At 48.5% G+C, this 15,837-nt stretch overlaps 2 protein-coding genes across 3 annotated transcripts; both read right to left on the bottom strand.

The window, feature by feature from the left end:
- Positions 1 to 646: 646 nt before the first annotated feature.
- Positions 647 to 13,978, bottom strand: deaf1 (DEAF1 transcription factor). Of its 2 annotated transcripts, none has more exons than XM_047033844.1 (13): positions 13,460 to 13,978; positions 12,904 to 13,001; positions 12,573 to 12,702; positions 12,326 to 12,475; positions 11,802 to 11,941; positions 10,527 to 10,592; positions 10,177 to 10,221; positions 9,304 to 9,427; positions 7,998 to 8,126; positions 2,551 to 2,858; positions 2,309 to 2,401; positions 2,070 to 2,159; positions 647 to 1,392 (listed from the first exon to the last, which is right to left on the bottom strand). In XM_047033844.1, the coding sequence occupies exons 1-13, from the start codon at positions 13,665 to 13,667 to the stop codon at positions 1,288 to 1,290; spliced, it is 1,686 nt and encodes a 561-aa protein (XP_046889800.1). In that variant the 5' UTR covers positions 13,668 to 13,978; the 3' UTR covers positions 647 to 1,287. The 2 variants fall into 2 exon arrangements, with proteins under 2 accessions (XP_046889800.1, XP_046889801.1); XM_047033845.1 differs by having other exon boundaries at positions 12,904 to 12,998.
- On the bottom strand, positions 13,970 to 15,815 carry bet1l (Bet1 golgi vesicular membrane trafficking protein-like). The gene is made up of 4 exons (XM_047033847.1): positions 15,764 to 15,815; positions 15,397 to 15,482; positions 15,226 to 15,282; positions 13,970 to 15,103 (listed from the first exon to the last, which is right to left on the bottom strand). Exons 1-4 carry the CDS (start codon positions 15,780 to 15,782, stop codon positions 14,936 to 14,938), a joined length of 330 nt encoding a protein of 109 aa, XP_046889803.1. The 5' UTR covers positions 15,783 to 15,815; the 3' UTR covers positions 13,970 to 14,935.
- Between the last annotated feature and the right edge of the window lie 22 nt (positions 15,816 to 15,837).

Genomic DNA, 15,837 nt, shown 5'->3' with positions numbered 1-15,837 from the left:
CCTCCACCAGGTCACTCATGATTCAGCCTAGGTAGGTGGTCAAACTCATGACTTCCAGGAGGGTTTGTCGTTAAGAGAATACGTAATTCACATGCAATTTGATGAATAATGCATGATTGATTGTTTGATAATTGAAGAGGTGAGGCTGGGGGCAGATCTCACCAAGGCCTCCCCCTCTCCTGGTCAGATGACCTCTAATCCTCCAGATTAATATGCCCTGGTGCAGCTGTGTGGCACTTAACGCCTATCACTTTGAAAAGCTCCGCTAATCTCACTAATGTGGAGCGTCCATTACATAATAACCAGTACAGTCATGCACTGAACACCAAGCGAGCTCTCCGACAGCGAGAACCTGGGGCAGTTCTGCCCGCTGCTGATGTCATACACACCTGACCCGGCTTCTCTATGACCAGGCTGTGTTGAAACTGAAACAGCAGTCAACCTTCTGTTGAGGGATTATTGCCTGGTGAGGACAAGGCTGGCAGCTCGCAGCTCTGCTCCAGTCTGGGGAGGTCATGCAGGCCTCTCTCGCACACACACAATAACCCTTGCTTACCTGGACGTCTGTGAGAGGTCCGCTCCTGAAGGAGAAGAGGCGTTGAGGCACACGCTGGACTCAGTGAAACACGGTGGACTCAAACTGGAGGTTTTAATGAACTCTTGAGGCAAATAATGTATGTTCACTTTTTACATCTTTATTACAGCACATATGATAGGCTGAACCATTTAAATGCTTAGTCAACATCATGTACTCATAAATAAATAAATACAAAATATATTGTTGAATTAAATATGTCACAGTGGAAGAAATGTTAGGGAACGTGCTCCCACACACCCAGCTGAAGGAAAACAACGTTTGGTCTTGTGTTTAGCAAACACTGCTTTAGAAAAGAATTCAGTCCACAGATGACTCTAGAAAACCAATAACAAATTCTCCAAAACTATTTTCAGAATTTCTTTACGATAGCATACCATCAAATTAGGATTGGTCAGAAAAAACAAATATATATTTATATTCCGTCATCGTGGATTCTGTCTGCTCAGAAGACCAGTCTGGTGTATAGTCCAGGTCCTAGCCCTGGCCTGGGTTAGTTAGTCTGGTGGGTAGTCCAGGTCCTAGCCCTGGCCTGGGTTAGTTAGTCTGGTGGGTAGACCAGGTCCTAGCCCTGGCCTGGGTTAGTTAGTCTGGTGGGTAGACCAGGTCCTAGCCCTGGCCTGGTTTAGTTATCCCCTCGGTGCTGGCAGGATGCTGTCTAGATGCTGTCAGAGTGCTCATCGATACCTCGGCTACACCTTCACTTTCTCCATGTCAATGGTTGCCATGGCAGCCACCTCCTCCTGCAGACCGACTCCGCCCGTCTGGCAGCAGCTGTGCTGGTGGTCCTTCCAGTCCTGCAGCCAGGACAGACCAGGAGACAGACCAGGAGACAGACCAGGAGACAGACCAGGAGACAGACCAGGAGACAGACCAGGAGACAGACCAGGAAAGAGAGAGAGACCAGGAGACAGACCAGGAGACAGACCAGGAGACAGACCAGGAGACAGACCAGGAGACAGACCAGGAAAGAGAGAGAGACCAGGAGACAGACCGGGAGACAGACCAGGAGACAGACCAGGAGACAGACCAGGAGACAGACCAGGAGACCAGGAGACAGACCAGGAGACAGACCAGGAGACAGACCAGGAGACAGACCAGGAGACAGACCAGGAGACAGACCAGGAAAGAGAGAGAAACCAGGAGAGAGACCAAGAGTGACCAGACTGACTTCTACACACATTGATCACCATCTTGAGAAGGTCTGACTTCTAACCACCAGGAGATGAGAACATACTATTCTGTGTTTTGTGAAAATCAAACCTTTACAGGCGGGACCAACACAATCTCTTCTTACATGACCACTCAAACTAAACTGACCAGAAAAGAGCAAAGTGTATTCCTTGATACTTTATTTTTCATAGTTTTTTCACGTCTCCATTACATTTTTTTTCACGTATATGTAAGAGGCCTGATAACATCTTATGTCCCCAGGTGTCCCCAGGGGTCCCCACCCAGCCTGCGGGAGTCTTACCTTCCTCTGGCAGAAGGTGGAGCAGTAGTTGACCTTGTGGCAGCCTGTACACTCGCTCATGGCCTCTCTTCCACAGTTCACACACACTTGCTTCAGGGGAGGAAGCAGAGAATCAGCATCCACAAACCACACAGCCGACAGATTTGATGTGTGTTCCTCCACCCCCCCCCCCCCCCCCCTCCATACTGTGTGTCTACGTTTGTGAGTGTATCTGTGTGTGTGTGTGTGTGTCCACGTACGTTGATGATGATCTCTGCGATCTCCGGCTCTCTCTTGCCGTCGGGGTCGTCGTGGTGTGTGAAGGAGATCTGGAAGGGCTGAGCTGCAGGACGCTGCAGACCACACCACCCTCAGGACTCACAACAACCACTATACACACCTCCCGAGCTAACTACACTAGGTCAGGCTGGGATTCATACACATTTACTCGTACAGTTTCTACCTCTACAGTCCCCCTCTCCTCCCAAACAGCTGAGCTCACCTCCTTCCTGGTGCTGAGAGTTTTGTCCTGACCCGGGGGCCCAGGGGCAAGTGCGGAGCCGGGGGCGGGGCCTGGCTGGCCAGCCTGCTGCCTGGCCTGCTGGATCAGGGTCTTGAGCTGCTGCACGCTGGACAGCAGCGTGTTGGCCGTCTCCTCCAGGCAGGACCAGGTCCTCTGGGGGTCCCCCAGGGGCCCCGCCACCCCCCCGGCCCCCACCTCCAGCCCGTTGACCAGGCCTGGGGATGGGGGGGCCACCTTGGCCTGCACGGGCTGGGGGGCTAGAGCCAGGGCTGGGAGAGCCGTCAGTACTGAGGGGGAGGAGGAGAGGATGGAGGGACGGTAGTGAGGGAGAGAAAGAGAGAGAGAAAGAGAAGGAGGGGACAGGAGGAAGGAGAGAAAAATAGGTGAGGGAGAAAGAACAGTCACAGACATTGTGGGAATAGAGAGAAGGAGTGACATGTTTTTCCCAACACCAGTGCTCGAAGTGGGCTGGTACTCACTGATACCAGCACTTCTACATTTGACTCTTAAGCGTACCGGCACTTTTGCTTGCGTACCGCTACTTCTCGCATGTAGCCGGCCCGGTACTCTACCACTGACAGGGAAAGTGTCAGCGTCTGAGATTGGTAGTGACCCTAACGTTACATAAACTACACTACCCTTCGAAAAAGCTGTCTGATGTCTGCGTAAGTGCGTAACAGATTTTTCACTGCTGAAAACCTAGAAGCTAAAAAAGTGTAACGAGTTTCGGAGTTTGTAAGTCGTTATGTTGGCCTGGCTTCAGAAAGGTACTAAAAGAACGCGTTTGCCAGAGTCAGACACGTCAAGGGTGGAATCATGAGTTTCAAACTAACGTTAACGATGTGAGCGGAACAGCTAGCGTAAATGAGGAGTCTGCAACTACCAGCGTTAACCTTACCTTAGTCAATGACACCAACATCTACAATAAATTGTTGTACCAGCAATATCTCAAAGTCTTGTTTTTCACTGTAGAAATCTCAAAGGTCATAATGATTTGAGTAGGAACACCTTTCCCCACTTCAAGCACTGACTGCACCACACAAATATCCTCCAACATGTTCTTAAAGGGGGTGCATGAGTGCCTCGAAAGGTGAGAGCAAGTTCTTAGGATTTGTGCAAGGTTTTCAGTGACTTCTGAAAAGCCCATGCCAGTTGTAACCTGAACCATCTACTGTATAATAGAACAAAGTGGTCTGACCTCGTTCTCTCTGCCAAAAGGTGTAAGAGGAAAAGCATTCAACAACATTTCATATATTCTAAAATCATTCCATACTATATATTATTAAATTATGAATCTCATTTCTTCACGTATAATGCAGATGACACAGGCACTAATCACCTGTTATTTTACAGCCGTGGCCAAAAGTATTGGGAGCGACGTACATTTTGTGTTTGCAAAGCTTGCTGGGCCTTGGCATTAAATGACTGCTAACATCATTTCAGTTAGTCATATCATCAGCACAGGGGAAAGTGTGAAGTAGTTCTAGGCAGGTGAAATCACTCTATCATTCTGATTGGATTTTAAGGAGCAGATTGACTGCTGTAAAAGAGGACTTTTTGCTGTAAAAGTGGACTTTCTGCATATATTGGACATTTTCGCCCCCAAAAAGTAAAAAAAAAATGAAATGTTCCTCATTGTATTCCAGTATTCTGTAGAAACATGTGAAAACATTTTCCTCAAATGCTGAACCAGCAAACTTTACTGAACCAGCAAACTTTACTGAACCAGCAAACACATTTGTCATTGCCAAAACTTATGGCCACGACTGTACACGTGGACAAGTGGAAAAATAGCTTGAGCCAAACTATTTAGAACAGCCATAACACTGTTTGCCTCATTTGTAGTTTGTCATGTAGATGTAATGTACCACTGAACCATACATGCCAGATGGCCTTCATCAATGTGGACCCAAACCGAGAAAGAGCAGGGAATAACACTGAAATACCAACATTATACCAAGCTGCATGAAAGCATTTCAATTGTAACGTACAGATCAATGATTTACAATTACCAGTCGTTAATCATTAGGACTGTCTATTGGCCGTCTTTCCAACAATTAAAAAAGAATGGAATGGTGTCAGCCAGATGTTGTTCCTGCCTGTGACCTTGCTTGGCCTGAGAGCCGGCTCTCCACCTGCAGATGGAGGTGTATTTATAGGGTTCCAGACACAGGAACAGAGAAGGAGAGGAAATGAGGCTAGACGGACAACATACCCTGAGTACATGTGCAGCTGACACACACACACTATATACACACACACACACAGGAACAGAGAAGGAGTGGAAATGAGGCTAGACGGACAACATACCCTGAGTACATGTGCAGCTGACACACACACACTATATACACACACACACACACTTACGTACACACACAGTAACCACATACAGACTGCAAACACACACATACTGTTAACATATATAAACCAAAACACACACACATACCCCAAATACACCCAGCGAACACACCCAGTGAAAAACACACACTCAAAGGAGGTGGGGTATATGTGGATGGTCTAGCACACTGAAACAGCAATGTAGAGCTGAGGGTCCCATTGATGAATCTTCCTGTAGCGGAGAGGCAGGTAGGCAGCCGGGAACAACACTCCTACCTCCAGACACACAGAGCCCACTCCTACCTCCAGACACACAGAGCCCACTCCTAACTCGAGACAACACATTCCTCACAGGAGCCTCTACAACAGACCTCCAGAAATCACACGAGGAGAGACTGGTCATGACTGGTAGAAACCAGGAGAGACTGACTGAGAGACTAGCAGAACACAATGAATGTTGGGCGAACTGGGACAAATGAGAGTTTATGGTAAGTTGGAATCAACAACACCAACAGGAACAGAGAAAAGCTAAAAAATTGTTATTCATAATAATGTTTCCTCGCTCCAGGCAGAAAACACTTCCACACCTCTGAAACATGCTGTGTGTGTGTGTGTGTGTGTGTGTATGTGTGTGTGTGTGTGGACTGGTGGAACAGGCTTCCCCATCATTTGGGCCCCATGGGGTGACATGGCCCAGTTAGCTACATCACAGCCACACACACACACACAACATGGTTCACACCAACACAGGTCTCTCACACACACACAGAGTATAATATAGTTCCATCCATGCACACCACAAGGAGAAACTGACACTGGGTGTATGTGAGACACAGAAAACCAGAAAGACAGAGATCTCCTCCTGGTCCCCCACCCCCAGATCTCCTCCTGGTCCGTCCCCCCCAGATCTCCTCCTGGTCCCCCCCCCCCCCCCCCAGATCTCCTCCTGGTCCCCCCCCACCCCCAGATCTCCTCCTGGTCCCCCCCCCCCCCCCCCCCCCCCCCCCCAGATCTCCTCCTGGTCCCGCCCCACCCCCAGATCTCCTCCTGGTCCCCCCCCACCCCCAGATCTCCTCCTGGTCCCCCCCCCCCCCAGATCTCCCCCTGGTCCCCCCCCCCCCCCCCCCCCCCCCCCCCAGATCTCCTCCTGGTCGTCCCCCCCCCCCAGATCTCCTCCTGGTCCGTCCCCCCCCAGATCTCCTCCTGGTCCCCCCCCCCAGAACTCCTCCTGGTCCCCCCCACCCCCAGATATCCTCCTGCTCCCCCCGCCCCCCCCCCCCCAGATCTCCTCCTGGTCCCCCCGCCCCACCCCAGATCTCCTCCTGGTCCCCCCCCACCCCCAGATCTCCTCCTGCATCCAGGAGAGAGGATGGAGAAGGGAGGACCAGTCATTAGGAGTGGGGAAATACAGACACAGAAGGAGAGAGAGAGAGAGAGAGAGAGAGAGAGAGAGAGAGAGAGAGAGAGAGAGAGAGAGAGAGAGAGAGAGAGAGAGAGAGAGAGAGAGAGAGAGAGAGAGAAACGACAGAGGTCAGCGAGAAAGAGAGCAGAGAGAAAAATCCTGAAAATTGACAGGCCAAGGCAAGAGCTGGAGAGATTTACTAAGGAGAGAGATTAAAGAGAGAGCTATGATAAGAAGGGCAAAGAGAGTGGGAGGGAAAAGAGAAATTGAATGAGTGGAGAGTGAGGGAGAGAGAGAGAGAGAGAGCGAGAGAGAGCCCTTCAGAGGGGAAGTATAGCCCCTGGTCTCCACAGCACAGCTGTGATGGGATTAGAGGCTAGGCTCCCTGGAGCGCCCCTTTCTAGCCACACAATCCACTCTCCACCGAGGCAGGGAGGGAGGGAGGGACATCTCCACATCAGATCACTGCACCACCAGCAAGGCTGGTCCACGGTACATAAAAGTACACCTTTTTCAACCTTAAACCAGTATCTCTCCTGCCTCCATGACCAGTATCTCTTCTGCCTCCATGACCAGTATCTCTCCTGCCTCCATGACCAGTATCTCTTCTGCCTCCATGACCAGTATCTCTCCTGCCTCCATGACCAGTATCTCTCCTGCCTCCATGACCAGTTTTTCTCCCCTACCTCTAACACCAGTTTCTTTCCCCTGCCTCCATTGACCAGTATGTCAAGTGAACAGAGAGACCAGCTTGTTTGCGGTCTCCTCAGAGTGGGTTTCCACTTAACCCTGCAGGTAATGAGGGGGGGGGGGGCAGAGGGACCCTGAGGTATGTGAGGCAGGGTGAGGTGTGTGTGGCAGGGTGAGGTATGTGAGGCAGGGTGAGACGTGTGAGGCAGGGTAAGGTGTGTGAGGCAGGGTAAGGTGTGTGAGTTAAGTAAGGCAGGGTGAGGTGTGTGAGGCAGGGTGAGGTATGTGAGGCAGGGTGAGGTGTGTGAGGCAGGGTGAAATGTGTGAGGTGTGTGAGGTATGTGAGGTATGTGAGGTAGGGTAAGGTGTGTGAGGCAGGGTAAGGTGTGTGAGGTATGTGAGGCAGGGTAAGGTGTGTGAGGCAGGGTAAGGTGTGTGAGGTATGTGAGGCAGGGTAAGGTGTGTGAGGCAGGGTAAGGTGTGTGAGGCAGGGTAAGGTGTGTGAGGTATGTGAGGCAGGGTAAGGTGTGTGAGGCAGGGTAAGGTGTGTGAGGTATGTGAGGCAGGGTAAGGTGTGTGAGGCAGGGTAAGGTGTGTGAGGCAGGGTAAGGTGTGTGAGGTATGTGAGGCAGGGTAAGGTGTGTGAGGAAGGGTAAGGTGTGTGAGGTATGTGAGGCAGGGTAAGGTATGTGAGGCAGGGTAAGGTGTGTGAGGTATGTGAGGCAGGGTAAGGTGTGTGAGGCAGGGTAAGGTGTGTGAGGTATGTGAGGCAGGGTAAGGTGTGTGAGGCAGGGTAAGGTGTGTGAGGTATGTGAGGCAGGGTAAGGTGTGTGAGGTATGTGAGGCAGGGTAAGGTGTGTGAGGTATGTGAGGCAGGGTAAGGTATGTGAGGCAGGGTAAGGTGTGTGAGGCAGGGTAAGGTGTGTGAGGCAGGGTAAGGTATGTGAGGCAGGGTAAGGTATGTGAGGCAGGGTAAGGTGTGTGAGGCTGCAGGTACCTGAGCTGCTGGAGAAGACATCGCTGGAAGCTGAGCCCTCAGTCAAGATGGCGCTGGCGTTGTCTGCAGACGTCCTGTCGAAGGTCAGTGTGCCGGCCGTGGTGATCTGTCCGGACGTGGACACGGTGACTGAGGGACACACAGACAAACACCTTCACACCTGGCTGACTGGGTCTTAGTATGTAAGCTGAGGCCTTACCGCAGCGACCTGGGGTCAAATCCAGCCTGGGCTGTTTGCTGTTTACAGCATGAAAAATGTACATAATTAAAATAAACCTGACAGATTAAAAACTGTCTGGTTGAGTGTCAAACCAAACTTCAACTAGCAAACAGGTAATCTCTACTCTAATAAATCTGTTGTTTCAATAATCTTATGTGGTTAAGGGTTTTTGGCTCAATTTACCTCAGAACACATGACATATTTCTTTGAATGGACCACCACAAAGATTAATCTTTCAAAATGGCGTCTGGACCATTCCAGAAGTGCGTTTTTCAAAGTAGTATTTTTAAAAGAACTGTGTCCCGCGACAGAGATGTCAGAAAGATTACATTTCAATAAGCAGTCAATTCTAAAGAGACTGGCTACCTCAGAATCTGAGGCGCTGCGGCAGCGCGCTAAACCCTGAGACTTCTGATTCTGTCTGGTGGAGAATGAGATAACACTAGGAAACAGAGAGAAAACTGTAAAAGTCCACATGTGGGCAGTAAGAGTTAGATTAGGATCCCTGAGAGAGACAGACAATGGCATCCTTCAGCGGAAACATTCCCATTACACACTGTCCTACAGCTGAGGGTGTTTACAAACTGTTGGATGACAGACAAGCGTTTGAGGTAAGTGCTAACGGCCGCTACGCCAGGTAGCCGGGGGGCTAATTGCAGGGGGACGCTACCCGCCGTGCCAGTCTGACAAGGCAGGTGACGCGCCTCCACTTTATCCTCTGCCCTGACTCTAAACACATCTGCCCTGCCTCTAAACACGCGTCTGCAACCACGCTGCTGTGTGGACTGCAGGCACTCGACCGCAGGATGTACAAAGAGGTTGAAAGACCTGACGCTCTTCTCAAACTGAACATCGTGAAGAGATCAGCCAAATCGGTCTGGGACAACTGGTGAGGGGAAGGGAGAGGAGGGCGATGAGGAGAGGAAGAGAGATGAGGAGTGGAAGGGAGAGAAGGAAGGAGAGGAAGGGAGAGGAGGAGGGAGGGGAGGAGGATAGGAGGAGGGAAGCAGGGAGGAGAGTAGGACAGGAGAGCAGAGCAGAGGAGAGCAGAGCAGAGGAGGACAGGAGGGGGTTTAAGGGACTCACATGTGGCTCCCGGGGCCAGCGTGATGCTCTTGGCTGGGGAAAGCTCCTTCTTCTCGGGGGTGGAGGGCTGGTCGTTGTCCTTCTTACGCCTCTTATATGGGACAAACAACCTCACGGGTCCAGTCTGGACAGCAGAGACATAAAACCATAAATTCGATTCTTCCTTTTCTTTCATAGCTAGATATTTTAATGTTTAGCATCATACTCTCTGGGGCTGATGAAACTAGCCTTCCCTAAATGTGTATTTGCTGCCTGCTAAAAAAAAGCTAAACAAAGTGCTTTTTGTTGATAAAATCTTCTTGAAACAAAATAGCCACACTGGGCCCTGCTCTGTAAATCAATCTGTGAATAAGCAGAATGATTAAAAAAGCATAAGAAACATCAATCCCTGCTTGTCGTCTTCTCCACAAGTGAAAGTAAATTAAGCAATAAGCCCCAAGAGGCCGTGGTTTACGCTGATTTTAGAACAGGTAAGGGGAGTTGTTAGGCACGATGCGTAGCGGAGTGCCGAAAACCCCCTTACCTGTTCTGCTTTTCTGCTTTTTTTCTGCTTTTCTAAAACTGTTACTACAAATATTTGATACGGTTTCATCAATAAAAACAATTAGAAAAATGTTCAATAATAAACCGTCATTCTACCGCTACTACAAAGTATTGTTCCTACATAAATCATTGCCACGCAACAGCCAGATGGACATCTTTGCCATCTTTTTCCATTTGAAATTTTCGATGCGCAGTAATATGGAATGTTAAAGAATGTTATGAGGACAACCTGTGAGGTTATGCTGGATTTTACAATGGCATGGAACGCGATATAGCCAATCACAATCAAGGATGGGAACAACCAGTTTTAGAATCATCTATTTTTATTACCATATTTATGTTCTCTGCTCCGAAAGACTCGCCATCTTTAGTGCACTGGAAACAATGAAAAGAGACAGGTCTGAGTTTCTGTGGGATTAAATAACAGCAGACTGTGTCTGTGCATGCTCTCCATGTGCTCGTGTACTTGTGTTACACATATAGAGTCGTCGTATCTCTTCCATACAGATGACAGGTCCGGTGGGTTGGGATGACACAGCAACTTTTGAAGGTTTCCTTATTACAGAGTCCAGACTTGTGGAGACCGCTGTGCTGTTTACAGCTGTGTATATCGGCAGGCTAACAGGACATGTTGCTATAGAGGTCCTGTTGCTATGGAGGTCATGGCCCCCGTGACTCACCAGTGCCAGGTCGTCACAGCAGGCCGCACACGTGCAGGATGCAGCGTGAGGGTTCAGGATCCGCTCCTGTCAGGCACACAGGTCGGAGTCAGTCCCTTCCACACAGCACAGGCTAACTCTCTCACACCCCACATGCTAACCCTCTCCCACACACAGTGAGACAACCCACATGCTAACCCTCTCCCACACTGTGAGACACCCCACATGCTAACCCTCTCCCACACAGTGAGACACCCCACATGCTAACCCTCTCCCACACACTGTGAGACACCCCACATGCTAACCCTCTCCCACACAGTGAGACACCCCACATGCTAACCCTCTCCCACACACAGTGAGACAACCCACATGCTAACCCTCTCCCACACACTGTGAGACACCCCACATGCTAACCCTCTCCCACACACTGTGAGACACCCCACATGCTAACCCTCTCCCACACTGTGAGACACCCCTCATGCTAACCCTCTCACACACTGTGAGACACCCCACATGCTAACCCTCTCACACACTGTGAGACACCCCACATGCTAACCCTCTCCCACACACAGTGAGACACCCCACATGCTAACCCTCTCCCACACACTGTGAGACACCCCACATGCTAACCCTCTCACACACAGTGAGACACCCCACATGCTAACCCTCTCCCACACACTGTGAGACACCCCACATGCTAACCCTCTCCCACACACTGTGACACCCCACATGCTAACCCTCTCCCACACACTGTGACACCCCACATGCTAACCCTCTCACACACAGTGAGACACCCCACATGCTAACCCTCTCCCACACACTGTGAGACACCCCACATGCTAACCCTCTCCCACACACTGTGAGACACCCCACATGCTAACCCTCTCACACACTGTGAGACACCCCACATGCTAACCCTCTCACACACTGTGAGACACCCCACATGCTAACCCTCTCCCACACACAGTGAGACACCCCACATGCTAACCCTCTCACACACACACACACACCCCACATGCTAACCCTCTCCCACACACAGTGAGACACCCCACATGCTAACCCTCTCCCACACACAGTGAGACACCCCACATGCTAACCCTCTCCCACACACAGTGAGACACCCCACATGCTAACCCTCTCCCACACTGTGAGACACACCACATGCTAAACCTCTCCCACACACAGTGAGACACCCCACATGCTAACCCTCTCCCACACTGTGAGACACCCCACATGGTAACCCTCTCCCACACAGTGAGACACCCCAAAGACAGAGGGCCTGGTATCCCAGCTCACCTGGATGAGGCACTGCAGTGGGCGGCCAGCATAGCGGATGCTCCTCTTCCAGTCCTTGCTGCTGGCCCGGCCCGCCATACCCTCAAACTCCGTGGGAGTGTACCACTTGTTGTTGTGCTTGATGCAGCGGCCCTTCCCTCCTGCCACACAGGACCATGGTCAGTACAGCCAGGAGCTGGACCACCTCTACTCTATGACTGCTCAGCCTCAATCACATCCCAGGATCAGATGGACAGATCCAAATATGGATGACACATGAAGACAGACAGGGTCACTCGATGGGCGTAGGTTTGTTTTCAAATGTGGGTGGGACATGCCCTGCCCATGTACAGTGAAACCTCCACAGCTGGGTCATCCATATTTCTGAATATAATACCCGAAAGGTGCATACGTACATGCACAGACAGTTGCTTAGATAAAAAAACTCAAATAAACCAGTCTAACTGCTAAGATCAGTACAGCACAGCAGAAACAGCTTCCATATTCACAACAGTGCAAGGGCTCCCTCTAGTGGACCCTTATACCTGAGCCCAGTCTGTTCTTGCACAGGATCCCACTGCTGTTCCTGCAGCGAACAGGCAGCTCGTTGTTGTACACAGACGGGTCCCAGTTGTATTTGGAGCAGCCATCTTTGTCCTGACCGGGGGTCATCGGTGTGGTGGGAGTCCGGGGGTCTGCCAGGATCCCAGAGGGAAACACAGATCACTAAACGTTCGCTCTGCGTTTGTCAGAAAAGGAAGATGAAGAGAGCTGTTCTGGGGTGAGACTCACCAGAGGTCACGACCGCAGCAGAGCCTTTCAGTCCTGTTGCTTCCACGATGCGTCCGTCCGTGTGCACCACTATCAGGGTGGCTTTCTGGGGGTGCATGCTGTCACTGATCTGCAGAGTGGTCCTGCCAGTCTGGCATGGGGAGGAGGGTTAACATGCTGGCAGAGACAGCTAGGCATGGCTGCTCATGGTTTGCTTACTTTAAACATGAACACTGTATTGGTTGGAATTTGATCACTGGATATGGTGAAGTGGATTTTGAGAGTAGGACAGTAGGACTAGAATTAGATACTGCAGACTTTGTTAATATAACTTAAAAGTTGGTCAACTTACAAGAACGTGTTCTGGTATAGAAGCTGAGGTTGCCATGGTAGCGGTGAAGACATTGTCCTCGGTAGGGTGAACCCCTTCCACTGTGACTGTACTCACTTCTGAAGATGAGACAGATTGAAGAATTATGTGGTTTTATTTTATGACAACAATTTATTTTACTTTGAGTCTGGCTACATGAATCAAAACTACATATTAACTTACACTTGAAAAGCTTTTTAATGAATGGACATATGATGAAATAAAATGTAGCTGTTGCTGTACAGTAATTGTAGGCTACATGTTATTGAAACGTCTTGCAGTCTAGCGATATTATGTCTAGCGTAAACGTTTAGTTGTAGATAAATAGCTTGAGAGCTGAAACTTTTTAGTAAATGTCCTTTACCAGCTGCTATTGCTAAATAACTGAATAATATAGCTAGCTAACGTTAGCAAGTTAGACTGATTATCTAGCTGTTACCAATCTAGCTAAACTGGCCCTGATGTCAACGGTTTATAGCTGGTAGTACAGCAATTTCGTAGTGTTTACTAGTACATCAAGCTAGCTACAAAAACTTGCCCGCAAACGTTGCTTCAGCATCGTCAGGGTTCGGTAAGGACTCGGCTCCAATGTCGATGTTCCCCGGTTCTCCCATTACCGTCATCGTTGTGACTTCGGCCTCCGATTCTGTATCCGAATCCACCCCCTCCTCCACCGTTTCAACAGCAGCGCTTGAGGACGCTTCATCCAGCGCCAGTCCTTTCGTTGCCGAGTCCGTCTCGTCCATTTTTCCTACAACGAACGATGTGAGCCGAATCAAACCGAGGGTCAATCGGATTGGATAGCACCCTCCCTATTGTAGTGTACAGTGCACAGGATCAAATCATTTGATAATTCAATATGCAAATCTGAGGACTGAACTAAAATTATTATTTCAAACAAAAGATTAAAAACCGACAAGAAATGGCGTCCAACGTTCGCCTTTGCTTCTATCAACTCACAGGAAGGAGATGCGGCGGAAATGACCGAAAAAACACGACGCAACACGAAACCAGCAATGCAGGCTACCAATGCTAGAATACAAGTTGATTCATTCAGGAGTTCGTTTTATTTCCTTCAAAGCCATTTTCCACTGCATGATCTCCAGGAATGGAAATCTAGTAGAAACAATCGTATCCATTTCATCAATTTCAACAATATAAACAAAATTAATTGTTTTGTGAAACATTAATAAACTGCTGCTATGTAGGCCATCATATTTTTGGAATGTGGCCCATTAGAACTCCCAATCTCCTGGTATGAAAAGACAAATTCTACTTAAATTAATTCATTTTAAAAGATCAAAGAAGGAACATGTTAATAAAGCAAGAAATCTTCAAAATGCAAGTATGGTATCAGTTATTACAAAATATGTCTTGTGTGCCAAAGCTGGAAAGTAGTAGGTATAATCACAAAACAGATATCTACATAACAGCAGGTCCTACCTATGAAGTTTTTTCTTTCCTTGGCTTAAAATGTAAAATTAACATTCTGTCCAAACACTGGATCCCAGTTTTCCCAATTATACAACTGCTGGTTTTAATCAATCATGGACTAAAACAAATACCTCCAATATTTCAGTAAATAAGACTATCAAAAGATGAATTACTCCCAAATATGTCCCAACATCATCCAGAATTTCCCTATGAAGTACTGTCATTCTTCTCAAGTTACTGGCACATCATCCCACAGACTTAACCCTTCCAATGTGCCTACAAGTCCAAACTGACACCATCCACATGTTCACGATTATAAATGATCTGTAATATCTCAAATAAGGTATGTACAAGGGCTATAATTCTCATACAACTGAGTAAAAATAAATAAATGCTTATACACCATTTATACTTCTCGATGGGCAGGGCTTGAGAGAAATTGAGTGGGTCATAGCAGTGTCAAAACCTTGACAACCGAGTCATCTCCCTATTCACAGTCTTCATGATGAAGAATGCACAACAAATGTAAAGTCACGTGTCTGCATGTCAAGTAGTGTCACGTCCTTCTTCCTGGGTCTCCTCAGGACTGGATCCTGGAGACAAGGTAGTACAGCAGGAAGAACAACACCACCAGCCCCACTGACACGTAACACAGGATCTTGCGGTTGTCTCTGCCAGATCGGACCATGGTGGAGAAGCGCTTCACACTGCCAGTCAACAGCCCTGTTGCGCTTAGAAAATTGGAATCCTTCAGATGGGATAAACGATAAATAACGTGAATGATACAGTGCATAGAAAAATCATCTTTTTGCCATCAACCTTATGCTCCCTTCAAATTATATTTGTCTAGCAGTGTTATTTAAAACGTACCATGCCATCCAAATATGAATTTTGATCCTCTGCTTCTTTGTCAATGTCATAGGCAAGCTGTCAGAGAGGACAAGAAACCACACCGATTTGAGACGATTATTCACAACATGCTTTTGTAGAAAACATCTTACATTGTGATTTAACGAGGGGGTTGTAGTAACGATCACATACCGATTTCAATCTTGAGACCTTGCTCGCCAAATTGTCCGCAAGAAGTTTATTTTCAGCGTCCAGCATATCGTCGACAGCCCCATTTCCTGTAAATAAATATTTGTATCAGTGTAGCCAAGCTCCACAATTAACTCAGAAGTTATGGGCTATCACTTACACTAGTTAATTGGTTTTCTTGCTACTTGTTATAACCAGAGCCTGTTGGAACAGTAGCCTACTCGACTACCAGCTTCACGTCGGTCATATTGTTTCCAAAACGTGCCTACTGATATGTTACTCATTGTAATATATATTTGTCAATGTGAAATATGGTTTGTAGTAGACAAACATTAAAAAAAACATACTTGAATACGTGTCACTTTCTTACCTCGATTCCAATCGGCCATCTTGGTTGTTGATATTGATGACGTTTGCACTGCTACGGAAACTCGTCCAGCCCAA

The sequence above is a fragment of the Hypomesus transpacificus genome, chromosome 14 (assembly GCF_021917145.1).
Source record: "Hypomesus transpacificus isolate Combined female chromosome 14, fHypTra1, whole genome shotgun sequence".
In the NCBI taxonomy this organism is placed as follows: Eukaryota; Metazoa; Chordata; class Actinopteri; order Osmeriformes; family Osmeridae; genus Hypomesus; species Hypomesus transpacificus.
The sequence above is the reverse complement of the archived record's forward strand: the minus strand, read 5'-3'. Positions and strand labels throughout refer to the sequence as shown.

What these genes read in the sequence shown, in the direction of transcription:
- deaf1 (XM_047033844.1), bottom strand. Translation starts at nt 13,667, where the DNA reads ATGGACGAGACGGACTCGGCAACGAAAGGACTGGCGCTGGATGAAGCG. An exon ending in GCTGTGACGACCTGGCACTG is followed by an intron (nt 10,222 to 10,526) that starts GTGAGTCACGGG and finishes CATTGTTTCCAG; the next exon opens with TGCACTAAAGATGGCGAGTC. An exon ending in TCGCAGAGATCATCATCAAC is followed by an intron (nt 2,160 to 2,308) that starts GTACGTGGACAC and finishes CCTCCCCTGAAG; the next exon opens with CAAGTGTGTGTGAACTGTGG.
- bet1l (XM_047033847.1), bottom strand. An exon ending in AGGTCTCAAGATTGAAATCG is followed by an intron (nt 15,283 to 15,396) that starts GTATGTGATCGT and finishes CCTCTCTGACAG; the next exon opens with CTTGCCTATGACATTGACAA. An exon ending in ATTCATATTTGGATGGCATG is followed by an intron (nt 15,104 to 15,225) that starts GTACGTTTTAAA and finishes TCCCATCTGAAG; the next exon opens with GATTCCAATTTTCTAAGCGC.